At 39.6% G+C, this 26,531-nt stretch overlaps 1 protein-coding gene across 5 annotated transcripts; it reads right to left on the bottom strand.

Annotated features, from left to right (window-relative positions):
• Window positions 1-2,704: 2,704 nt before the first annotated feature.
• On the bottom strand, window positions 2,705-26,460 carry BRCA1 (BRCA1 DNA repair associated). 5 transcript variants are annotated; one of them, XM_082778926.1, is made up of 23 exons: window positions 26,388-26,460; window positions 25,764-25,862; window positions 24,725-24,778; window positions 24,362-24,442; window positions 23,777-23,865; window positions 22,824-22,969; window positions 21,982-22,090; window positions 21,374-21,419; window positions 20,732-20,874; window positions 16,886-20,227; window positions 16,049-16,134; window positions 14,305-14,476; window positions 12,433-12,565; window positions 12,112-12,269; window positions 11,292-11,614; window positions 9,713-9,800; window positions 8,785-8,862; window positions 8,261-8,301; window positions 7,314-7,397; window positions 6,841-6,895; window positions 5,337-5,410; window positions 4,781-4,841; window positions 2,705-3,845 (listed from the first exon to the last, which is right to left on the bottom strand). In XM_082778926.1, exons 2-23 carry the CDS (start codon window positions 25,841-25,843, stop codon window positions 3,742-3,744), a joined length of 5,547 nt encoding a protein of 1,848 aa, XP_082635052.1. In that variant the 5' UTR covers window positions 25,844-25,862; window positions 26,388-26,460; the 3' UTR covers window positions 2,705-3,741. The 5 variants fall into 5 exon arrangements, with proteins under 5 accessions (XP_082635052.1, XP_082635055.1, XP_082635051.1 ...); XM_082778929.1 differs by lacking the exon at window positions 26,388-26,460 and adding an exon at window positions 26,048-26,234 and having other exon boundaries at window positions 14,305-14,473; XM_082778925.1 differs by lacking the exon at window positions 26,388-26,460 and adding an exon at window positions 26,048-26,233.
• Window positions 26,461-26,531: the final 71 nt, after the last annotated feature.

Below are 26,531 nucleotides of genomic sequence, written 5' to 3'. Positions count from 1 at the left end.
TTCTGACACGTTAAAGAGTTCTGAGCAAGGAGGAGGAGAAAAAAAAAAAAGTGACAATGTGGCCCGGTCTCACCTCCTTACGTGCAAAACGCCTGGTACAGGCGAGGAGAAAGGCATCAGAGGCACTGCACAAACATTTTAGGTCTAACCGTGCTGCACCATATTGCAGGGGGAAGGCTGCTGCTTTGTTCTCTGAACGGCCAGAAACTCCCTTTGCGAAGGAGAAGAATCCTCCATCAAAATTCAATATTGCCAAATGCAAAGAGCTCCCAACTATTGAGCAATATTTTCACTTTGATGCTTAATTACCCCCTACAGTCCACAAACCTCTCCCCGTTGCTCCAGTCTGCAGCCTCGACAAAAGCTACGAAGCAAACAGCAATTACACATTTATTCCAGCAACATTAATGTAACCTGAGTGGGCTCTGGCAGTGCATAACTTCGTGCTGCCTAGCAGCAAAATATAAAGGACGGTCTGAATTAGTAATAGGCTCCTTACTCTCTGCTGCTTGCCACATAAGCGTGGCTGATAAGGATGCAAGACAAAGCTACCCCTAATTAACATACATGAATTTTAACCATGAAGCCGTTCCCATATATTAGAAAATAAGCCCTGGACAGCTTCTGCCCCCCCATGGCTTGCTAACAGCTTCTCTGGTAGGATGAGGCAACACAGCAACAACACTTGGACTCGTTTGTTCTGGGGAAGAGGCAGGAGCAGAGCCCCAAAACACCCTGCAGGGCCTGAGGCTTTGGGCTCTGCCCCATCCCAGGTGCTTCAGTGGACAAGATCCAGGGTAAATATTTGTGATGAGCCCACCTGGTGCTACAGCTGTGATCCCTACTCTATGCAGCTGGGTGAAGTTAACAAGAGAAACTCTGCATGGCATGGCAGAGCACCAGGCAGAAAGCATTGCTCAGGATCGGGTGCTAAGGATTCCCACCACCACCTGAAGGGAGAAAAGGGATGGGCCACGAGAGTGCTAGTGCAGTGGTTGTGAGATAAAGCCAGCCCGTTCCTGTCCCAGGGTAAGCTCTCATTAGCACTTTGCTCTCCTGAAGCATCAGAAGCTTCTCCTTTGCATTAGGAATTGGAATTTAACAGCCGAGGGGAAAGGGGAATAAGTCAGTTTTTGCAGCCCCCTGCACAGCGTTGAGAACTGTCTGCAGTAAAGCTTCCCTCTGATGCTTTCCTGGGCTCCTCCTGATCCATAGAAAGCACGAGGCCAGAAAGTACTGCCCTGCTGGAGCAGCCCAAAGCTCAGTGCCCAAAAAGATACCTCTTCTGCAGGAGGAACAACAGCACTGAACAACAGCAGAGCTGTTCCTTGGAAGACCCTAATGCAGCAGCAGCAAGCTCCTGTTAAATTACAAGAGGTGAGCAATTTAAATTACACACACACAGCACTTAGGAGAAGGCAAAGCCTCAGGCAAATCTACAGACTGCACCAGCGCTGATTTCAGTCTTCCCTCCCTCTAGTGAATAGCACTGAAGGCTCCTGCAGCCCCTTTCAGGAGGTATCCAGTCCTTTAATGACTGACACAGGTTTGACTCCGTTACTAAGCAGCCTCAGGTCATGTCTGTATCAGGCACGGCAGAGCAAAGCCCTGGCTGTAAAATGCACTCACCCGAGGTTTCCTACCCGGAGAAAAGTGATAAAGCAGGGCTGCTCTTCCCCACGAGCAAACAGGGAGGGAACGCAGCTTGGTCCTGATGTACGGAAGGTGGTAGCTGTGGAACTGAGTGCCAGGGCTTTAGCTCTGAAGCTGGAAATGAGACCAGAGCAGTCAAGGTAGGTGCAGTGACAGAGGCCACATCAGCTGCCCACAGCTCTCTTCTCTGGATGCAGGTGCTTCCCTCACCCAGCTGCCCACTTCAGACTTTCTTTGATTCAAATCTTAAATTGAGATGCAGATTACTACAGAAGTTCACAGATGCTATTTTTAATAAAGTAAGTGTTATTTCTAGAGATCTAGTCACCTGCAATGAAGAAGGCCACCCTCACAGGCATCATTCCCACTGAGAATTATCTATCTGGGGCTAGTACCTTACCTGCTAGGAAGGACAAGCCTCGTGTTGAGACCTGAGGGACCATTTCATAACAGCAGGAGCAAGCCGGTCCTGCCTGGCCTTTTCCTCTCATCTAAGAGGCAGCATTTAGTCCCCCAGAGCTATAATCTTTTGAGAGGTAGATTAAAAAAAGCCAATGTGGGCTCTAGAGATAAGAAGAGTGTCAGTCTGAAGGTGAGGCGGTGTTGAACAGCCTTGGCAGTTACGAAATACTGTCACATATAGAAGAAAACCGTAATGTATGGCAGCTGAGCAAACGCTTCCAGCACTCACCCTACCAATAGCAGTGCCTAGTCGGACTATATTTGCCTCCACTTGATAACGCAGTTGCTTCTCGTGTTGATAGAAATTACAATTGTGTCTCCAGCTCTGAAATTCTCATTTACATTTATGACCTCCTCCAGTACGTCTCCACACACACCCCCACTGCAGGAGGCTAGACTCCAGACATGTTTTCATGTATGCCTCGATGCAGAGGCTAAATGACTGATTCACATAAAAATGGAACAATTACATGAAATACTTGCCAGAATCAGTTTATTTACTTTAAGCATTACAGTATTTATAAATATATTTTATATGTTTCCAAGACAATCTAGCAGCATCCAAACAATTCTCTGAACATTGCTACAATTTATTACTTTTTTTTTTTTTTAAACAACAACTTTATGAAAACAGGTTCACTTTCTGCTCTGAAAGTACAAAATTATTTATGAAGTTGCATTGCTTGGCAACAGAAAGAAGCAATATATTTTCTTCCATAAAAAGCAACGTGTTTTCTTTGCAGTCTCATTCTGCAGGCAGGGACTATTTGAAGCAGATTCTTACAGGGCTTATTGTAGGTCACTGGGATACTAAAGTGCATCTATTTATTATTTCTTTAGGTGCCACATACACTTCTCAGAAATAAAAACGAAAACAGAGGCTTGCTGTTTTAAGGAGTGGTTTACATTGGGAATCAAGTGCTGGCTTTTCAGGGAATGTGCTCGTACTAACCAGGAAAACCACCTACAGGTTGTGTAGGACACTTGTATCGTCACACAGTTGGATGTGTTGTATCCAGGGGTCGTAACAACAGGACTGCTGCTCGTATAGTTTTTGAAACAGATGTAGTCCACAGCTTAAGAGTAACCATGCTGATACACAAGTAATAACAAAATAGTATTTCTTTGTATTGATATACATACATCCTTATTCGGGCTATGTATTTATGCAAAATACAAATATGGAAGTTACTCAGGAGTGCAAGTACATTTTAATTCAAGCCCTGAGCCCAGTATTACTGTTGTAAACAAGTATTCCTTGAAAAAGACCTTAAGCATACAGGCAGGCACTGGCTGGGATGGTAAATAATGCATCACCATTTCTCTAAGGAAGCCATGTTCTAAATTCTAGTTAGGTTTTAACCTCAATTTGTTTTACATGGGTTTTAAGGGACTATTTTAAAATTACAAATGTTGAACTTTACAGAACAGCAGGCAACTCCATCTCTACACAGTTTTGATTAATAAAAATAGTTATTTTACCCTGAAAAAAAAAACACAACAAAAACACACTATTTGCACAAATTCTCTGCATAAGATACTTACAAATCCATAGCCCTTAGAACAATTACTAAAGTATCAGCACTGAGGAGAATTAAAGCAACGGGAAGAGAAGTGCAGACCCCTTTAGGACACAAGGTAAGTGTCAAGCTCCTGGCACTCGTAGCAAGCAACGCTGTCTAGCACCCACTCTCGAGTCACCACGGCAACATTGTTCTTTTGCTGGATTGCTGCAAGACAAAGACACACTTGATAAAACTATTATCAGTGAGGCAAAGCAGGTTAACAGCAAGCTTTCCTGATACCCTTCTGGTTAAACTACTTGTTTTACCTTTGACATCTTAAAGGCTTTGATAAAAAGCAAGTTTCTAAAAACAGCTGTGTGCCACTATCCCTTTTAAAAAGGCAGGTAATGTTGCTGCTCCATAAAGAACAGCTGCTTGGCAAATGGTCCAGCAGGAAGTTTGGAACACCACAGAACAAACACTAAAATCAGAGTGCAGTCCCTGTTATCTTTTAAACTTAGGACCTCAGTGACATGTTGTATTTGCAACATCATCTTCCTGGTCCATTGTTTTGCTGAACTCCACCATAGCCTAACTTGCTTCAATTCATCCCAGTATCTCATTTAAAAGCAAGTCAAGTCTGGACCACTTGTGCTTTCCACGTCACACTGTTTCTCTGGAAGCTTTTGACACCACAAAAAAAAAAAAAATCTGTATCGATCTCTCTCCATATTTTATAAGTTAACACATGGTAGCTGGATATTCTTTCCAGACCAAGAGAATCTTGTCCCATCTGAGGCTTTCTGCTAGATTTTTATTAGTCAGAGATGCTTCTTCCCCTTTAGCAAACTTTCCGCAGTACAAAAGGTTTCTGTAAAGCTGATGATATGCAGGACAACTGAGCCAACAGCAAACACGCACCATCAGTATCATGTTTACAAATTATACTAGCAGACCACCTTTTGAAACTCCATTTCTCATTCTTGAAATAATATAGTCTGTCCTTTCAGACTTCAAGACATACCTCCCCCTTCAAAAGTAGTAGTAGTTTATTCCCACTCCTCTACAAATCTCTCTGATATTTAACTATTAAAACCACTCATATAATAGAGACACTCAACGTGTACCATAAGGCAATCCACGACTGTAAGCAGTTTTACCTTTATAGCTTGTGCCTTCCATCCAAGCATCTGGCTGCACAACCACAACAGCAGTGGAATTCTAGGATTCCAAGATAAGAAAATAAAAATGTTATCGGTCTGTCATTAAACGACTCTCACACCTATGTGCAGAGGGTGATAACTGGGCTGACTCAGCTTCAAAGAGGATTTCACAGGGGATGTTAAGTGGTGGTGGAAGAAGAAACACATTGGTTGCTAATTTTTTTCTGTTATTTCTCTCCAGGAATGCTGTGACTAAGTTAAGGCACTAAAGGCTTTTTGCACTGTAAGGTGAGGCTCAGTGCTGATTTCAATAAAGATTATCTAGCTGGCTGGCACAGAGTACTTGGATCAGTTTTCAGCTCAGTGTAAGCTTGACTCCAAGTCCAAAGTATGGCAGCCATGCAGTTTTGTATTGTTACTGCACAGTTCTCTCAAACATTCCCATATGCATCAGCCTTTGAGGAGTCCAAAAAGACTGGGTAATCTTTCAACACGCACATTATGTAACGCAGTGGATGGTCTATAGCTAAGTGCAACATTCATTAACACTTACCATTTTGTGGGTGAACAGATGAAGTTGCTTCACTACAGAGGCACCACAAAGCTCCACCATCCATTCAAGATGCCCTGAAGAAGTCAGATAAAAAGGTAAATCAGATAAACAAACAGATAAAACAGATGTTTAGATGTAGAGCTCAGTGATATGGTTTAGTGGAGGACGTGTTAGTGTTAGGTCAGATGTTGGACTCTGATCTTGGAGGTCTCTCCCAACCTAAATGATTCTGTGATTCTGTAAGTCTATTACTATTGTGCTTTATATCACTCTGAAACTGACACCAGTCCCTGTATTTTGTTCCAAAGCAAACTGTCACTGTAAAAAGGATGTTGGCTTTAGTACACTTTCTAGCCTGCTGAAGACACCATCTCCTTTGAACTTCTTCAGCAAGGGTAACAATATCATGAAAGGGATCATCAAGTACAGCAGCCAAAGGATGGAATTCCAAGTCCCAGGCGCTTTTGCCAAGTGCTTCCCCCACATTAATCAGAGCAACAACAAAAATCCAAAACAACACGTGCCCAAAAGTTAAAGAGAAAACCACCAACAATTTATTTCCTTTTACCATAAGGATGTAAGGCACGAAATTCAAATTGAAATCAGAAGTTAGAACTGTGATTATCTCTCATTAAGAGAAGTAGCTAAAGTATTTAATTTCCAGCAATTTGTTGAACTCATAGTGAAGAAAGTAAATAAGTCTCGCAAGTATAAGAGCCATAATTGATCATCACTGCAGCAGGTGAAAGCACTGCATCCTCTGTAGTAATTATCGTAAATGTCAAGAGGTGCAAGGATAATTCACCCAAAGTTATATTGGGCAAATTGAAAGTACCTGCTGTAAAAAAAAAAAGGACCAAACCACAAAAATACAAAGGGTATAAATATTTTAAATAGAAAAATTCTAGTTTAAATTTAAGACATCTGCTATACTTCATTCAGTTTTAAACAAAAAGCTATCTTCCCCAGCTTTTCTTTCACATATAAACTGCTAGTTTTGTTGTGTTTCACTTTTAACATCTGCTAATAGAGAGAGAAGATTACGCTGATGATCTGTCAACCACTAGATAAACAAATACCTTAGAAACTGTTTATTAGGACAGCAAAAAAAGCACTCCAAACATAACTTTCTGTAGCATTTAAAACGATTACCTGACAGCATGATATTAATGCTTTTCCTTCATTTCTAGAGAAGCAGGGATAGATTAGATAAAACATCTGTTTTTAAATACACTAGAACTGCCAGAGCATTTTCCTGAGGACATCCAAATAGAAGAGAACGTTTTCTGTTAGGAGATAGAATTGGATTAAATCCTCTACCTACACCATACCTCACGTAAATATTTTGAAAGTTTCAAAGTAAAAGATGTACAAAAGCAACCAAAAAGAGCTCAAACGTGAAATTCTGGTGAATACATACAACCCCTCTTCAGATATACACATGTGTGTGCGCATACTTATTTTTAATGCTGGGAATTTGTTCAGTTCCACCAAAATGACATACCTGTAGTCATATCAGTGAAAGGACCATAGCAGCAGATCTCAAAGTCTTTAAATATCTGAAAAACAAGGAACATGTTAACAGAATGCACATACGGCACCCTTACAGGGCAACATTTAGCACACTGGTTTCACTGCAATTCTAGGACTGGTTATTAAGCGAATGCTGTTTCACAAAACATAACTGAAACTTTTGTTTTGCAGGTTACAAATTAAAAAAAAAAAAAACCAACCTTGTACTGCCCTATACCAATGTTATAAAGCAATGACATCCACTCTAAGCACTGAGAGTCATTTAAGCATTTTTATACGTGAAAAGTGAGCTCTTGTCAGCAGCACTGAAAATATGCTCAATTTGCACAATTCCGTATGTACAGAGCAGCAGAGAAATGAGAAGTAACAAATAGTCAGCTACTTTCACCACGTATCTGAAATGGTCAAGGCAGGAGTGGGTTTTTCTCCCTGATATGCTTGTACCTTTTCAGTCAGAGACTGCCTTGCTCTCTTAGGACCTTGGTGGTTTCTCCCATTGATTACATCTCCTCTAACTTCAAAGGCCTCCTGGAAAATAAACAAGAAGCCTGAAGTTAGAGATTAAGAACACTTTGCTGGTCAGAGTTCCAGATCAGGACAGAAAGATATCAGACTTCAGAACTGGAAACTTCATTTTCTGCACAGATTTAATTCTAAAGATTTTTTCAAGAATAAGAGAGCAGAAATGAAATCCCTGCAGCATCCTACAGTTTTTAAAGAAACACGTAGTCAAACAATGTTGAAATGTAGCAAACAGTATAGGAGTACTCCAACAATAAAATTAATTTATCTGTAAAGTCTCATTTGATAGAAGATAGCTATCAGTATATTCAACATCTTTTTTGTTTTATTTCAAGGCATTCATTTTGCAGATATATGTGGTACTATATTTGTTGTAAATTTAATAAACACTTAATTCTCTACTACTCTCACTGATACAACACTCCCCAGAAATGTGTAGTTGAGAAAAAAAATCCTAATACCATCCAGAAATACAAAAAAAAATAACTGAAATTAAGGTCATATTAAAAACTATTTCTTCTAGGAAAGGTAATGGAACAATACATTTTTAGTAGTTGTCTATTGCAAAGTTGAACAACAAAAACAAGGCATCAGTATTGATGTGTTCCAACACTATTACCTTATGCAGACTACAGATCTCTTCCTCTATGCTGTAATCCATCAACAGGAACGCTTAAAGGGATCCATTCAATAACAATGAATACCTGTCATCTAATTGTGGCTTTTGGTAAAATTAGGAACCGATTTTTCACAGCTGGATTTGCACGTATTTCATGCTTAGACAATATCTGAGACTACTAGTAGGTTCATCAGTGTAACAGCATTGTTTACACATTTGATATTTTAGTCTAAAACATAAAAAAACCTACCTCATCCAGTATCATTCCTTCTTTAAAAGACTGAACTACCCCTAAATAAAAAGATAGAACAGGACAAGTCATTTTATACAGTAAAGTTGTTCTTCCACTGCCAATAGTTTGACTTCACCACCATATTAAAATGAAGGTATTTGTACTAAGGGAAAGTAAATACTCTGTGTTCCTTGAACGTACTTACTGAATTTTGTCAGTTTTTTTAAATACTAATTTTGCATTAACTGATACCATGCAGCTCAAAGATTTAAAGTATGATGGGAAAGGCACGTGACAGGGAAGGGAGCAATCCAATGCCGTTATTTGAAAGCAGAAAAAGTATTCAGAAGCTAAAGCAGCTCAATGTTACTTTATTTTTTAAAAAACTATTTAGAAGAAACTGCAAAACACCAGATGCTGACATATTCAAGACAGGAAAAGATATATATACGTATATATTTTTATCTGGAACAAGAGAAAAGTACATTTGTGGTAGAAGTGCAGAGACAACTTTCCTCAAAAAAAAAAAAAGTTATACTTACACTGATAACTAACTACCCATTTTCTTCCTGCAATACCCAGAAAGTACTTCAGTGTCCGTTCACACACCAGCTCCTTATCTGCAGAAAAAACAATGATAGAGATCTTTTAGTTTTGTTATTAATGAAAAATAGCTCAGATAATTTGTACTGAAAACCAAAAGATTTTGCTAAGCGAGGCTGCAAAATATCAAGACCAGAGAGGTTCAGAAATTTCCGTGTCCTAAAATTTCCCTCCCAAACCCGCTCAACTGAAGGAAACGAGCAGAAATTAGTCACATGTAGAACTTCTGGACGCTTTTTTTAGTTATTAAAGATAACAGGCAAGGAATACGTATCACTATAGTAATGTTAGCATAAACTTTTAGATGACTAGCTATCTAAGCTCCTCTTCTGCTCCACAAGGACAGGCACAACTTTCAGAAGACAGATCACGCTCTTTGAATGAAGGCAGAACCATCTCTGTCTCCAAAACTACATGGCCATCCTGCTAGTGATATACTGCAGGAACAAAAAAAGCGAGTCCATAGATTTGGGCTAGCAGGATTTTCTGGCTCCCTTTCTATGTAGGTTTTCAAAAGCAATGAAGGCTCATGCCATGGATTCTATCCAAACATGAGCCATCCAGAAGTGCTTCTATGACAGTATATAGCATGCCCACACAACCAGATTTGTCTGAAAATATTTTGCTTTTTAGCATTTTTTAATTAAAACACACAGGGAAACAAAGCACTCCCACACTGATTCTGTGAAATCAAATTAGAGAGATTTGTATTCCCAAACTTAAATACCAAAAATTATGAATACCTTTTCCTCTAAATTATTTAAATTTATTGCTGAACCATCTGCTTGTTGGTTAGTTGTTAGTCTAGAGTCAACTATTTCACTTGTTGTGTAAATATGGGGTTTGTTCACATGGCTCCCAACAAACCTGTTTTCATTATGACATGTGTTGTTCCATCAGTAATGTGATTAGAAAAAGTGCTTTGAGTTTTTCTGGCAAACTTCTGGACCACCATCTGAAAAACAGTTAAAAAAAAGAGTTAATAGCTAGCAAAACATTATAAAAACAAGTTTATAGTAGCAAAGCATACAGTAGTTATTTTAAATTAGTGGTTTTATTTGTGTTGGCACACAGAGTGTATGCTTCCATTAAAGACACAATAAAAGTCACTAATTTTGGCACCATCCAACAGGCTAAAGAGTTCCCAGTCAGTTTATGAACCAAAAAAATGTTTCCTCCTGGAAATGCATTGTAGAAACAGTTTCGAGCTAGTTACTGATGGTCACAAAAGAGGGATTTATTAAGGATCAGTAACTAGCACTAATGTTTTAGAAGACTATAATTAAAAAATTCCTTTCTTATGCTACTTTATTCAGAAGGCCACAAGATTCAAAAAATGCTAAGCAACAAAAGACTAATGATATACAATACCTCTGCCAGGATTATTAGCAATTCAGAATTGATTAATTATAGAAATCCTCACTATGGAGCAGAATTTGGATAATGAAGTAACAGCTGAGAACAACCCAATGCAAGTTTCGGAGTTTATTATGTATGATAAACTTGTCAGCAGCTTTCATAACAAAACTTAACAAGTTTAAACACATTCTAACAAACAAAAAAAGCATTCAAATTACTTCCTCCCTAGTTAAAGCTGTCATGCATGCCATTAGTGCAACTGAAACCTAGCAAAAGCAGCTTTTTTAAAATTAGAATGTTTCCAAACAGCCAACCACTAAAGCATTGAACAAAAAAAAAAATAAAAAAAAATCTGTATAGCAGAATTTTTAGTAGTTATTAATAGTGATTTTAGCTCTCACTAAAAGACTGGTGAGAAATGTGAAAGATGTAGCAAGGCATTTCTCCCCAACGTTCTCCGCAACAGTGACTTTCAGACTACCAAATGCTGTAAGCAAATTCGGAGAAAAGGGCAGATTTCCAGTCCCTTGTGATTATATTCTTAAACCAGGTAAACACTGGAAAAAAAAACCAAATGTGTGCCTTTTTTACCGATAAGAGAACTAATTCCAGAAGCTGACCAAATCATTTGCCATAAACATAAGCAGTAGTGCTCTGCACCACTGGCTATGAATTGAACAATAAACATAAAGGCACTGGAACAACATGGGAGTTAAGAAGCTGACATATACATTTTTTATGATCTCTGCATGTATCTCGCTTTAGAAAATTTTAGAAGAGCAGGCACTGCAGCATTTGTTTGCCAAGGCTTTCTAAAAATAAAGTCCTCTCACTCTGGAATAATGTGATTTTCCCCTAGACAGTAGGAAGTCATTTTAAAAGTTCAGACTTCAGTAAGCTTTCTAGTGCTGTTCACAGGCCACATTCCTCATATTTTTAGGAGTGAAGTCTGACTTGAGCTACTACAGTATGATCTGTAGATTACTCTAAGATTACCTTCCAATGCAGTTAGATCTGGGTTGACAACTACAGTGATCAAGTGGCATGATTTAAAAACAGATCTCTAAACATTCTGAAATATACTTACATGTTCACTTTGATTCAGACCTGATGCCACAATTGACATTTTTTTCCTGTTAGTCACAACTGGATTTGTAGCATTTTCTTTCCCAGATGCATTGTGCAGGACAGATGTAGGAAAACATACGCTTCTCTTCGATTTACATCCTTGGGAACGGCTTTTGTTATCATTTTGAGCTACTGCAGAAGTATTTGTTGCCTCTGCAGTTTGAAGGTGAGGAGGCTTTACAAAGGAGGAAGAGGCATGTGGACTCCTGGTCACATTTCCACAGAGATCATTTAAGACAGATGCCTTGTTTAATTTAGTCCCAGGCTTCTCGTCTGCATTTTCTAAAGGAAAAGGAATTAATTCTTATTAATTCTTGAAATAATTTCATGCTTCTTTTAGTCACAGTGGAAAGCTGTTGCATCAATTTTTAAATTTATGTGCTGCAATCATTTCGTGTGCTTCTTTGTTTACAATTTCACCTTTGCCTGTCATTACTTTTTCCTGACAGATAGCTGAGACACCAGAATACCTGCAAAATTTTTAGCAATATGTCCTGCAAGAAGCACTGATCTACATGTGAGACAGATAATGACTCCCATCACTTTAAAAATGTTGCTCAACTCCATCCTGACAGACAGCCATACATTTAGACAGTTGGACTGCCAAACAAGACCAGCCAAACATGAAGTTACATCTTTTAAAATCGATAGGGAATACAAGAGTTAAAGTCCTCGATTTACTTGTCAGCAAATAGCAGCTTTTGAGTGTGTGTGAAAAACACATGAACATCTGGAAAAAAGCAGAAATAAAACTATGTTGTATCCCTCTTCAATGTTACCTTCTTCACTCTGACTATATTCTTGCACTGCTTCCTGCACAGGCTTTGTCTCTTGAGGAGCTTTGTTCTCCACAACACTATCATGCCGAAGGTCTTCCTCCAGATCTGGTCTGTTTGACCAAGAGGATTTCAGAGAAGGATACGGCAGTTCAGGAGACCTTGAGAGGAAGAATTGTGATACTGAGAGTGAAAAAAAATGACAAGCGTGCAGCAACAGCTATGCTACTACAATTGCTCAAAAGCTGAGAGGAATTTACTTCAAGATTCTTTTAATCTTTTTAGAATACAAGGCTATAAATAAAAGCAAAAAAAAAAGTTTACCTTTCAATTTCTAATTCTTTTACTTCACTGTTAGAAGAATCACTTGGTATAACATGGACCTCATCAGCTGAAAATCCCTTTGAAGTGCTGCATTTGTGATTTTCAAAACTTCCTTCTGAGGTTGATTCTGCTCCTTTAAAAAAAAACAAAAACGAGCAATTCTTAAGCAAAATAACTGTTCTTAATTGTTTATTCAGATGAGAAGTCAAGCATTCTCCAAAAGCTCCATTTACATACATTTCAGAGTGGTCAGTGTCCCCAAACAGATATCTACACGAAATGCTACGCCCTGAGAAGCTAATAACTACATTTGATTTCAGATACTGCCATCTACAAAGCCGAAATACCAGCTGACCGATTAGGTGGAAAAAGGTGGAAAATAGGCCAAAGTTACACAACTTAGTGCAGTTTATTTACAAATCCCCTCAACACTCTACTGCATCTGCGTTCACAAGCAGCAGAAAGGCATTTATTTGGCAGCTGGAAGATGCCTGCAGTTTTTAACAAGCCATCAATAACGCTAATCAGTTTAAGCTTTTCCGAGACAGAAATCCATATTCTAGAATAAAAACGTAAACATGCACCAAATTAATTCAATTAATTTTCCAGCCTGAAGGAAACTAATCGTTAATTTGCTGCCTTAATCCTCAAACGTTCTATTTATAGGTATCTGCAATAGTTGGACTTCACATCTCAAAACCTGTTTTATGAAATGACAGAGGATTCTCAAACCGCAGTAAACGTTGCCATGCAAATTAAGAAGTCTCATTAAATAAGCACGGGTTAGAGACTAATCAGTCCCTTAATATTTTAACGATATATTTAACATTAATGGCTTAAGATATCCAAAAAGGTAAGATTGCTGTACTGTAAAAACCACGCACAGTAAAGGCTTAATAAGACACTAAATGGCTTTGAATTCCAGAATGCTAAATTATCCTAATTGCCTTCAGAAAACAAAGGGAACTTGCTGAAATAAGGCCACAGAACTAGAAATGTATACATACGTATTTAGCAGAAAGTGGTGTAATAAAACACTGGTGCAATTTATCTAAGAGTTCAACAAGAATTACATCTTTGGAAGTCTTTAAATCAGCATTGGGTGCCTTTCTAGCACTGTGAGAAGTTCAACAATGAACATCTGGACTTACTCTAGGCTTTGGTGAAAGACAGCTCTACGTTCTGTTGCAGACAGCTTGTCAAAACACTAATCTCAATATCTCCCTCTCCCTAACAAAGAAAAACTTGATATAAAGCCCTCTCACACAGACAGCAGCAGGTGATTATTAAAGAATTCTTCAGCATTTATTTACTGGCAAGGACATTTGTGTTCACGTACTGTTGAGGGGATTTACGATCTACACACCACTATGGGTATTCCCCCCCCAACCCTGGCCCCAAACAGCAACCTGACCCTCATTTCTATTACTTTTAACTGCCAATACCTACCTAAACTCCTTTCTGTCTCATTCTTTCATATGTTAGAGGAAAGTTACACAGCAATAGAGGCCAAGTCCTTTGGGTATTCAGCCACCCTCTCAGCCCCTTACTCATCCCAGTGAAAAGAAAACAAGAAGAAAACAGGAGAAATGACAAAACAGGAACAGGGATTAGTCCTGCCAAGCCACAATGCCTATTTATACTACTGCGCCATCCAACACAGATCTGGAACAGGAGTGTTTTTGGACTGCATAGTACCTAAGTTATAAATAAAACCAGGTTTGTCTCACCGAACAGCTGAATTTAAGCAAATTTTAAATTGATACACGAGCAGAATTTAACACTGTAATTTGTGGCAGAGGAGAAAAAGAGCTAATAATAGCCACACAAACGTTCACAGGATAGCTAGGAAAGGTTTTGTTTGCTATTTACCTCTTTGCCTTGTTTGTTCCACTGCAAGTATTCTTTCACTCCTGGGACCCAGCAGCTCCCTATACGCGGGTAAGTCCTCGGAGTCCTGACTTCCATGCTCCTGTAGCACTGCTTCAAGTGCAGCCATTTCTTGTTGTAGTTTCTTCAGGTTGTTCTGCATAGCATTCTTCTGCTGCAAGCAGTGCATGGTTGCACCAACATTAGCAAACTTAAGTTTTAAACAATACTATCAATTTAACAAATACTTGAAAATTAGCACAGCAATTATGAATTACTTTTTATTATGTGTGGAAGAGGCAACTATGATGATTTTACTCTAACAAACAACACGTGCTATGTCAAAGGAAAGAAAAAGAAATCATTTTTTTCACTGTTCAAATTATTTCAGATTTAAAGGCTCACCACAGTTTAATTAGCCAGGGGAAAAAAAGAACCTTTTGCAGAAATTTCTTTAAAAATTATTTTGCTCCAGTTGCATTAGCTTATATTAGCCACTTAATTTAAAAATTAATAATGAACATCAGGTATTGAGCCTCTGCACCTTCCTCCTTTGTGAAAGCCACAAAGGCTGCTTACAAAAGGAATAAAATATTTCAACCTACTCTTTCCTACTTTGTCTCTGAATACTACGGTACCCACTACTAAACACGTCATGTGCCTCCTCATAACATGAGCTTCAAAGGATTCTTTTAAAAACCTAAAAGCTTCACCATACAGGATAAAGTGGTTTCCACAGTCCTGAATGCTGCCATTTGTAGCTCTAGCACTGACACCATGTGGAGATTCCCTGTTACTGATTCAATGAAAAACAAACAAAAACAACCCCCCTCCCACCACACAACAAACAAAACAAAAGCAACAAATAAAAACGTACACCCACCAAACAAAACCCACTGAAAATCCCCAAACAAAAGCTCCCATACTTCAATTATTCCATTCAAGCCAGACAAATCCCTTCTGCCCTGTGATGTAGCTTCATTAATGATATCCTGCAAGTTGACCATGTTGTGTACTGATGCAGTATTTGGAACAACCACCCATAAAGCACAAAACTGCAGCTCCACCTTCTTTGAACTACATTAAAACCCACAATAATCTTAATGCTCAGGAGGGAGATTTGGCATGAGACTTACCCTGAAGTTATCAAAGACAAAAACAAACAAAACCCTAATACATAATTTCAGGCTATTAAACAGTAATAAAAAAATTATAATGGAGAAAAGATGCTGTGCTAGATAGATCTTTCACTGAACACAGCTCTTACTCTTACTTACATTTATAATATTCTAATACAGATTTTTTATTTTTAATCTTTACCCTTTAAAGGGAAGGCTCCATGCCTCTAAATATAAGGACTGGATTTTTCGTAGCACTTATCACCATTCATTATAAATTCCACAGCAATGAAGCCTTTAAATATAGGAAGCTGAGGCTTCCAGCATTAGTCAAGAAGGGAGATTTATTAACTAGCAACTTCCACAATTAAGCACTGTAATCAGCACCACGTAACAAGCTACAGCTATTAAAATGTACCATTACCATGGAAGACAAGTCAGACACATCACGACATAGAAGCCATTTCAAAGTTTTTGATTAATTAGGCCCTTGAATGTAACCTATTATGCTGAAAGCAGTTTCCCATTGCACTAACTTCACAGATTTGCTATATCCTAGAATGCATACTAGGCAGTGATGCTAGAAACGTACATAAACTATGTTTAGAACTGTGTGTAAACTCACTCACCTGTGTAGAAAGGATTTCACCCTGAGAGAATGGCCCACATGAATCCTCTACATGACTTGTTTCACTGTCATATCCAGATGCTTCACCTTGGAGGAGATGGAAGACAATCCAAGTTAGTTATAGACAAAAAACAAACAAAAAAAAAAACAATAACAAACCAAGCTATCCACAATTTTTATCATATAGTCCTTTTAGCCAAATTTTTAACTATAGTGATAAAATGACAATGTTTGGAAAGACTTAACTTAAAAGCCCAGGTCTACTTCAAGTGAACCTTTCAAAGAACATCATGCCACATGTACAGCACAGTAAACAGAACACAAGGGAAGTGTTTCAACAGTGATGAAAGAGTCCTAAATATTTAGGAAAGCCATAAAAAGGTCAAAATAAATACTAAAGAATTCTATGGCCAATTTCAACAAACATTTCAGCTGCAGAAACAGCTTAGGAAGGCTCTATGAAGCTTTATTGATGGATCCAAGTATAACATTATAATAACAAATCTAGTATCTCACTCAAAAATTAATTTCCATCAGACAGACTCAGGCTGGCAACTGGTGCCCAGTCAAGTCAATCCATTTTTGCTCTGAACAAAGAACACTAGGAAGCTTAATTTCTTAATTTCCAGGAAAAAACAAAAAAAACAAAACAAAAACAAACAAACAAAAAAAAAAAACAAACACCCTAAGTTTGTTGTTTGCTTGCTTTGAGCTGATACATTCCTTTCCAAGAGCAAGCACCACGTGAACACAGAACAAAGTTCCTGTGCAACCTTCAAGAACTTACAGGCAGTGACATTACAAACACAGCCAAGGAAATAAAAATCTGGGTTTGTACCTAGGTTTGGGTCTTCTTGGCATTCATCTTTGGAGTTTGTTTTTCTTCTCTTCAGCCCTCCAGCGCAACTTTGAAGGGTTTCTTTGCTCTCACTTACATTGCTCTGTTGTTTGGACGCATGAACTTGTAATAAAGGTTTCTTTGGCTCCTGTGCTCCTTCAGCTGACTCTTCAGACACATTGGACTGGGAAGAAAATAAATTCACAGAGCATTCTGACTCCTGGCTTGGTGAAGCACAGCCATTGCTTAGGGCAGCCTCAGGCGTTTTCTGCACGTTGTCCTCATGACTTCTACCCCGAGGCAACGCATTGTGATTTCCTGAAGACCCCAACGAAGACGTCACCTGTTTATTGGTCTGCAAAGGCGTGCTTGCCGACTTGCCAAATATTAATGCCTGAAAACACGGCAGGTCTTCATCCTCACTAGATTCTTCAGATGAAGACTGCAGTTTCTGTGCCCTTCTCCGAGCCCTCTGAATCCCTGTAGATTGTGGCTGGGAACTGACACCTCCATGGTCTCGTTCTTTCACCAAGTCACTTTTTACAAACACGGCAGACCTGTCTTTCCTAGGAGCTTCACAGAAGCTGACGTTCTCTTCGCTATCATCATCGGAGCACATTAAGCCATCAGGGGTTTCAGACGTATCTGTACAGTCACCGCAGCCTTTAAAAGGTTCTTCCAGAGTCTCTGCAACTAAACACTCCGGCACCCCTGTGCTGGCAGTTTGGGTTGCTGGCTCTTCATCCCCTATTAATCGTCTTCTTTTGCTCCTTCTTTTCTCAGTGTCTTTGCAGTTGAATTCTGCAGACATTTGCTGACAAGCTGTAGGACAAGCCATTGAGCTGGGCTGAAAACACAGCACCGGTCCTTCGCTGTCAACAAATTCGGCCTTTTCTGCTTGATCACTTTCTGAACTGAAGCACGTTTCACTGACTGTGTTAAGATCTGTCCTCTGGAAAACGTGCTCTTCTGTATTGCTCTGAACACTTTGACTTCTACTGCTTTTGCCTGGATTCTGTCTCAAAGTGCTTTCTGCCCCTGCGTCAGTTGACGCTGTCTCTTCACTTCCCCGTTCTCCCTTTTGTGGTCTGCTTTTGCCTTCACTGCTAGCAGCACCCATTCTTACCGGTGTCATCAAATTCCCTTGGTTAGCAACCTGTGAAACATCCTGACAGTCCCCAGAGCACGCACATTCAGCATTGCTGACAGTGCACGACACGGGACTAGCACAAGCAGATTCACAGTTCTTCATCTTCTCTTTCTTACAAACATTACTCAAGTTCTCAGCAGTTTTCTCTTCCTGCAAGTTTTCTGTATTGAAGTATTTACTATGCCTTTTTTCTACCCGATTAGCACATGACATTTTTAGCTTCTCAGATGCATCATCATCTATTTCACATGCTTTCCTGGGAGCAGGGTAAAGGCTGAAGGACAGACGCTTTGAATTCCTAAATATATTGCGCAGATACTGCGTGTCTAGCTCACTGTCTTCAGATTCCTTGGCCAGTTCTGACACATTTTTAGCCATCGGTGACTTTTCAGTTCTGAGGCCCTCTGGAACATTTTGTGTACTGTGCTCTTCGTCCTGGGGTAAAGTAGGACACGATTCAGCCCTCTTCCCTTCAGGCAGGTGGGAAGCAGTTTGCACAACAGTCTTTGAAGGAGACTGGTGGAGCAAAGGGTTACCCAGCACCTCACCTTCTTCTGAACCTGCTCTGGGTGAAGAGGAATTCAAATCTGAATGCTGGTGTGAAGGCGCAGGATTGAATAGACGTTTTCCAGTTTCTGCAGTCTCAGATGAATTTTTTGGACTCATCTGTATTGCGTTTGCTTCTAGATCAGCACTCTCCAGATTGGTGAGTGGCTTGCAACTCGATATATCCTGCTGCTCACACCGGTCTTTGCATTCAGAATCACGAACTAACACAGTCTTTTCAACCCCAGAGACAGGCCCTTCCTGGTCACCATCATATTTGCTCGCTTCTTTAATTACTACCCTTTTTGCTGTCTCTTTTGTCATTTCTTCAGAAAGTAACTGGAGCCTCCTGCTGCGCCTGACTTGCCGTTGCTCAGAATCAGCATTCCTTGGTTCTTCACTGCTTGGGTAGCTCTCAATCAGCGTCTCAGCTGGATCAGGGGAAGCAGAGTTTTTATCCACTACTAACTGTAAAGCACACATAGTTCTAGTTGAACGTCTGCATCTTTTTGCTGCAGAACTTGGATTTTTAGTGCTCTTCTGATCAGAGTTACTCAGTTCTAGCTCTCCAGAGTGCTCACACGTCACCTTTTCAGTAGCATTTTTCGACATGGATGCTCCTTCCTCAAATTCTGCTAGCGTACTACCCTTTCTTTTCTCAGGTGGGGGATTCTCCTTACCAGCAGAACTTTCTTCACATTTTTTCTTTTCAGCATCTCCAAGGCACGAGTTAACACTTTGAGGGCATCCACCTGCCTCTACAACATCTTTTTTCTTGATGAAGTCCTCAGGCTGTAGGTGACGGACAGACTTCCTTTTTCGTTTTAGGCTATCTTTTCTGGAATTATTCAAGCACTCCTGAACAGCAGGCACATCTTCCTTTTTTGCAGTAGGTAAAATCTCTCTAATGATAATAGGGGGATTTGACTTCCTCTCTCTCTCATATGTTTTACCAAATATTTTGTCTTTGATGCTGTCTGTTTTTTCTTTGGACCACCTCTTGTTTCCTTCAGACACTGTAGTTTCCATGAAACCCACCACAGGGCTGGTCTTCTCTGAAATACATGAATCTTTATCTGATAAAGCATCTCCTTCACCTGAAACATCACTTGCCTCAGCAGGATCATCATGTGAGGAATTGGAAGATAGAATCTCATTGCTTTTTGAAAACCATTCATTGACTTTCTGAATGCTTCGTTTCAATCTCTTCCTAGAGACCTGATGCAGCGTAGGACAGTGTGGCGTCTCTGGCTGAAGGAGCTTCTCCAGAGGAGATTCTTTTTCAGAATCGTTCTCAGATTCACACATTTCCACATCTTCCACACTTTGCACAACAGCATCTATTTCCTTGCTTTTACCCGGTCTGTTCTCTGAACTATCTTCTAAATCAAACTCTTGGCTTTTATTACTGCACTGAGTTTGCTCTGCACCCGTTTCTTCTGCATTCTTAGAAAGAGACTTGTCTCCATCCTTTAAGGGACTGGCATTATCTGTTCTGTCACACCTCTCTGTGAGCAGGTCCGGGGGAAGAATGTTTAAAGGAGAACTCTGGCATTCCATCTCATTCACTTGGTCAGGATTTGCATGTTCAGTGATGCTCTGCGTGCTTTTCTTGCTCAAGGCTTCCTTTGAGAAATCACTTTCACCTGAAGATTTATAAGCATTATGAATTATTAAGCCCTATTTTAAATGCACAGGAACAATGACAAGCTTAATGGCTTCTATTTGGTTTTAAAAGAACAGTTCTTGTTTCCCTCCAAAACAGGATGCTATAATGTACAAGCCTCTCTCCAGAGGAAGGTGAAAATATCAGATTACATGATGCGTGTTCATTCAACTACTTATGCAAATTACCAGACAAAGCTTTTGTGTTCTGAGGGACAATATAATGGCTTAAATAGACCAAAGGATCTTTGCACTTTGATCAAGTTTATTTTCCCTTCCGTTTCTGTGCGCAGAATGTGCACAGTAAGTGCCTAGTCTACAGGCAGTCTTCTACTACACTGTCACTAGCTGTAGGCATCAACAAAACTAAAGAGCACAAGACTACAAGAATATATATTTAATAGTGTGAAATCAAAGTGTTAACTCGTGGTCTTTCTTCCAAGCTTTCCTCTCAACCATTTTTATCACTAAATTAATGAACACACCTATGACATTTGGTAGAATTATTTCTTTAGCTCTCAGCTCGGTAGCTCGTGTATTGCAAGAATATTCATTCCCCTTCTCAGGGCTCTTCGGTTCTTCTAGCTTTTCTTCAGATGAAATCTGAACCACTTCTTTGTTTCCTAACCTGTTGGGAAGGTTTGTGAAAGGAAAAAAAAAAAAAATCTATTTTCATTACAGAGCTAACCACGATTTGACACAATAGGAGACTTAATTTAATTTTCTCCTTATTGCTGTTGGAAATAGCTTTTACAGAAATTAGGCTGCTGAGTAAAGACAACCATGCATGACTGACACTGGCCACAACTACATCCCTTCAGGATTTCAGATACTTTAACAGCCTCCCCCCTAGTCCTGAACTTGATTTTATTTTCTAAGACATACTACAAGCTTTTATTCTGAAGCATTATGTAAAAGACAAAATATTTAGAAAACAGGTTGGCAGAATACCATATGACAAACTAACAGGAATCAGCTAGCCATTCTACCCTGATGTCTCAAAGCTGAAAACCACTTGAGAGCTTGAGGACTCCTGTCAGTTCTATGTTAAGTAACTAAAGCAGAGTAAGGGGCATACTGAACTGTTATTTTCAGAAAACACAAATTCCTTAATAACCCTTACTTACCCAGTATTGCCTGCCTGTTTGCAAAGCTCTTCAGATGAATCAGTGCCTAAAAACAAATCAGCTGTTATTCTGCGTGAAAGGATTCAGAGAAAGGCGACTTGTCAGTGTTTATTATCACAGAGGCTTGTGCACTTAATTCTTTCCAGAGGCAGATGCTTTCAACTTTCATCATATCAGATCAAGTTCAATTGACATAATTATCACAATTTCAGTGCACAACTATCTACATAGCTCCAGCATAAAGGTCTGCTTCCTGTTCCAGGGGATGAGGTTTTTAAAAATAGTGACTGGTAACAGAGTAAGAGTTCATTTCTAATTTCCAAACAGGAAACAGTTGCCTGCACTGAGAACTGGAAGTCAGAGCATTACATTTGAATTTATGGCTCAGATCCTTTGCTTAATATTGGTAGAAGCAATAGTAATAATTACAAAACGGCAGTTATTTAGTTACAAATAACTTTTTAGATTTGTTAATCTGTCTTACATTTTACTCTCTTCAGTCGCTGAGAATAAACCAGTGCTTTAAAGACACTGAACTTTTCCACCTTTCATTACTTTGCAAGCATCATACATGAGCTTAGCCAATATGGATCTACAACAGCTCTTACCAAGCTCTATAAATACTCCTTTTTCTAAGTCATGTTTCTGGTTTCGGTTTCTTAGGGAACACCTTTTCACACTGATGTCTGCATGCTGTGCATCCATGCTAGCTCCCTGCTGATGGGAGAATAGAAAGTAATAGTTATTAATAACAGTAGGTTATTTAAAAACAAACAAAAGAAACAAAATAACCACAAAGTAATTACTTAAACTACACAGGGGGGCGGATATGAAAGAACCAAGGGAAAGTATTTAAATTGGCAGCCACTATGTGAACTGCCAATATATTTAACTTATTACCATTATTTGTAATCTATCATCCATTCTGGTATCAGGAATGGAACGTATTAATAAAAGCAACTGCCATGCATTTAACAGCTTAAATCAGTAAGAGTTTTATCATACTTAATATTGTAATCGGTACAAGTAGCTAAGAACAATTAATACTGCACCGTGAACAGACTCATACACTTAGCAGTCACCTTAAGTTGGGTTAATTCATGATCTTACCCATAAAAAAGTAAAAAGCCTCTACAAATAGTTATTTGACAGCCTCACTAAACAAGCTGTGAAGAAAAAGCTTTCAACCCTACTATCAGTAACAGAATATATTAAGGCATTATTATCTTTTCATGATTTTTCTTTTTTAGGTAAATTTATGCAAGCAGCTTTTTTAACAAGACAGAAATATTTGAATATTCTTGTCTGAAATAATACTCAAACAGGAATCTGAAAGCACAGAGAAATCTCATATTCCATTCACCTCTGTACATGTGCATACACATACTCCAAATAAAATGCTAACCAATCCAAAAATACATCTCACCAAAAAAAAAATAAATAATATTACCAAGGTGCAGTTTTCTTGTTCATTTTCTTTAGCACTTCTTTTCCTGTTTCTGAAGCCCTTACTCTGGATGACAGAACTTTCATTACATGGAAGCTTTGCAGCAGTGGCTTCTGTGGACGATTTAGGAAGGTGATGGCTGTTTAAAACTAGAAAGTGTCAACAGAAATAAATTAAAAAAAAATATTTTCTTACATTGAGCATGACAGCAGGTATCTATTCATAAAACAGTCTAGTACTGACCCTATTACCTGAAGTAAGCACTGAAATATTAAGTTAAATCTTGATCTTGGTAACTGATTTTCCCCAAAATTTTACTTTTATGGATAATCTAGCATGAAAGGGGTCCAGCAGTACTGATTTTAGAATGACTGAACAACTTGAAAAGAAAGTCTAGTTTTTAAATAGCACAATGTACTCCTTACTAAGGAAAAAATAGATTTATCTATCTCAACAGAACTACCAACACATGTTATTCAAAATAGAAAAACTTCTGATTTGCCAATAGCTTTTAAAATACACTGAGTGCTAGGAAGGATCAATTTGGATTCCAAAAGCACAGAGCTGAATGGAACAAGTTAACATATACCGTTAGGGCACTTACTAATTCATGCCCCAAGATTTTCAAAGAAGTTAGAGATGCAAGATTAGGTGTAATAACAAATCAAGAACAAGTCTTTGCCACAAAGTTATAAGTTAAAGATCATTTGATACTCATTCAGCCATAGTTCGGGAACTGAAAGTTAGAGGACAGCTTGCAATCATGGAACATGCAGTAAAAACCCTTGAGAAAGTTTAAGATATTATTGTAGGAAAATTAGGGGAACTTTCAAGGGAACTTGAGCTTCTATATCCAAGAAAACACTTTCAAAAATTCTTCCCATATTGAGTACTTCACAGTAAATGAAACACCCAGTAAATAACTATGACAAAAGTATCAAATTCCTAACACTTACATTTTACTCCAGTGTCAAGCTCAAATGCGTGGATGGCTTCCAACAGTCCTTCAATCAGCTGCTTAAATCTGGAATTTTCTGTCAGACTTCTGAAATAAGACCACCACATGACATGTTTTTAAAACAAACGTATGGGCAAGCTATAAACAGTTCTCTTAGAATAGACTGAATAAAAAAGGAGGAGTAAAGCTGCAAAGTGGAACGTGAGACAATAGAAAACTGTGGCCAAGGAGTATCAACACAATTCCCCAAAACAGCCTACTATTGTAATTAAAACACTATCACAAAGGGAAAATGTCATAATGCTTTTCCTCATGTAGGTTTAGCGCAGAGAAATTAGTTGTAATGGCTAAACGATAATACAGCCTGTAATTGATAGCACAAACGTTTGCTAAGAACAGTGTCTGTGACCTGTGATCATAGGTCACGCCGTACTGAGGCAAAGCATTACTCCTTTGAAAGCTGACAGTTCCCTCAATCAATTTTTCTTTCACTTTTCTGCTAAGACATTTATGAAACAATGATTCATCTCCTCCTCAGAGCTCAGATCTCTCATCCCCAAGCCCACTTGCAAAGATGCATTACCTCTTAGTAACTTCAGTCTTGCACAGAGGACACTGTACCACACCTTTCTTCTTTTTGCTGAGGAGTTTATACATACAAAACCTAGAAAAAGAATAATCACAACACAGTATGTAGTAGAAATCCTTCATTTTCAAGCAGAATACCTAGATTCTCATTCTCATGTTACAATAAATTAATCAATCCAATGTGGTACATTTGTGTAACTGCATTAATTGCTTTTTTAGAATGTATGTTTTCCCCTTAAAATAGCCACATATTAAGTTACCAAAACACAGTAAACATCTTTAGTAGTAAAGAAGCATAATGCTACTATGAACACGAACAGATTGACTAAGCATCGCAATTAGAAGTTTGCAAACCTACCTGCAGAATATGTGATCGCATTTTGTTGAAACTGGCTCTTTCACTACATCCAAACTGCAGAAAAAAAATACAAAAGGAAAACATAACTTCCGTGTTCTTGTTTGAAAATAGCAGCAACAAAATGAGCTTCAAAAACGCAGTCAGTTTCCAAAACTTAAACTTGGTGTTAGAACACTAGCAGCTTCTCTTTCAATTCTGACCTCCCATGGCAAGGGCAAAGGCCTTTGTAAAGAAGAGGTGCAAGAGCCCGTGTAGTAGAAAACAAGAAAATATACCTTCATGTCTTATAACCAGCAGATACAGGAAAGAGTTTCTATTCTCGCTCTTGTGACATTAAGCCCATGAATAACCAAGCCGCCCATCAAGCCGCCAACTAAGCGGTCACACCTCAGCAAGAAGCACGCTGTCTTTTCATAAGGAAATTCATTAGGATTCAAGATTTTTTTTCCCTGTTGTGTAGCTCTATAGACATTCTGTATTTTCTCCTCTGTGCTTTTGCAGTAAGCAATGTCATCAACATGGAAATCATTTTAATTCTCTAGAGGCAGTAATGTACGATGTTAAACACACATAAGAAAAATTTAGATATTTAAAAATATTTGCCACAATAGACAAAAAAAATCTGCAACACCAGCAGCAAGAACCTTTAAGAACTGATCAGGCATTGTAAATATTCAGGCGTTAGACAGAATTTATGCTATTTTAGCATTTGTTTACATTGCAGAAGTACAAACCACACTTAACTTCCGGTGGCAAAGATCCACACTGCTTTACAAACAATGCTCTAATCGGATAAGCTGACTTTTTACTTCAGTTGGATAGAGCACCGAGTCACGGAGGTGGCAACACGAAAACAAGGCTTGCCACAATATCTGTGCAAAATGCGCTTCCTGCCTCGTGTTTGCTCTTAGACAACGTCAACTTTAAGTAATTTTAAGACGTTACTCTTCGTGTTTTCTTTTGACCCCACCACCCTCAAATCCCTTCACCAGAAGAGGAAAATAAAGTCTAAGCCCCAGCGCTGATTCCCCGGCCGTACCAAATGGGGCACTCCAAGTTCTTCTGCATAGCCGAGAGCACATTCTGCACCTCTCCAGCGGCAACCACGGCCAGGTCCATGCTTCGCAGCCCCAAATACCTGCAAATAATAAAAAAACCACCAATAACCCGCTGCGTTCCGGGGCTGCTCCGCTCTGCATGGATGTTTTTTCCCTTCCACCTTCCCCCGAGACGCCACAAAGGTCACAAAACACTGAAATACCCCGAGTCAGGAGGGGCCTCCAAGGATCACCGAGCCCAACCCCCAGCTCCACACAGGCGTACCCCAAAAATTCAGCCTGGAAAAATCCCAGCTCGGGGCCCGAACCTCAGCCCCTGCTCCGGGGCGAAGCTCCCCGAGCCTCCCGCACCCAAGGAGCACCCGACAGCGCCACGGGACGGCTCCGGGCCCCGCCGCACGGCCTGAAGGGGGCACTGGGGGGAGCCCCGCGGCCGTTCCCAGCGCTAAGGCTCGGGGGGGAGGCCGCTTGGAGGCTGCCCGGAGGAGGCCGCCCGGAGGCCGCAGCGCTCCCCTCCCGCTCCTCACCCGCCCGCCGCCGCCCTGTCACATTTCGCGCCCTTCCCGCCAGCCAGAAAAACAACGCGCCCCAACAGCCAATCGCACCCGCCGGCTGAGTCACGTGGCACGAGAAACGCTCTCTTATTCGCTGCTTTCTTGAGAAGGGGCCCTGCCTCTGTTGCCACGGCGGGGATCGAGGCGTCTGATTGGCTGCGGTGTTACCTCGTGACCTTCAAAGCCTCAGCGTGC

Source organism: Aythya marila (genome assembly GCF_965140915.1).
Source record: "Aythya marila genome assembly, chromosome: 25".
Lineage (NCBI taxonomy): Eukaryota > Metazoa > Chordata > Aves > Anseriformes > Anatidae > Aythya > Aythya marila.
This window is presented reverse-complemented; position numbering and strand designations above follow the sequence as displayed.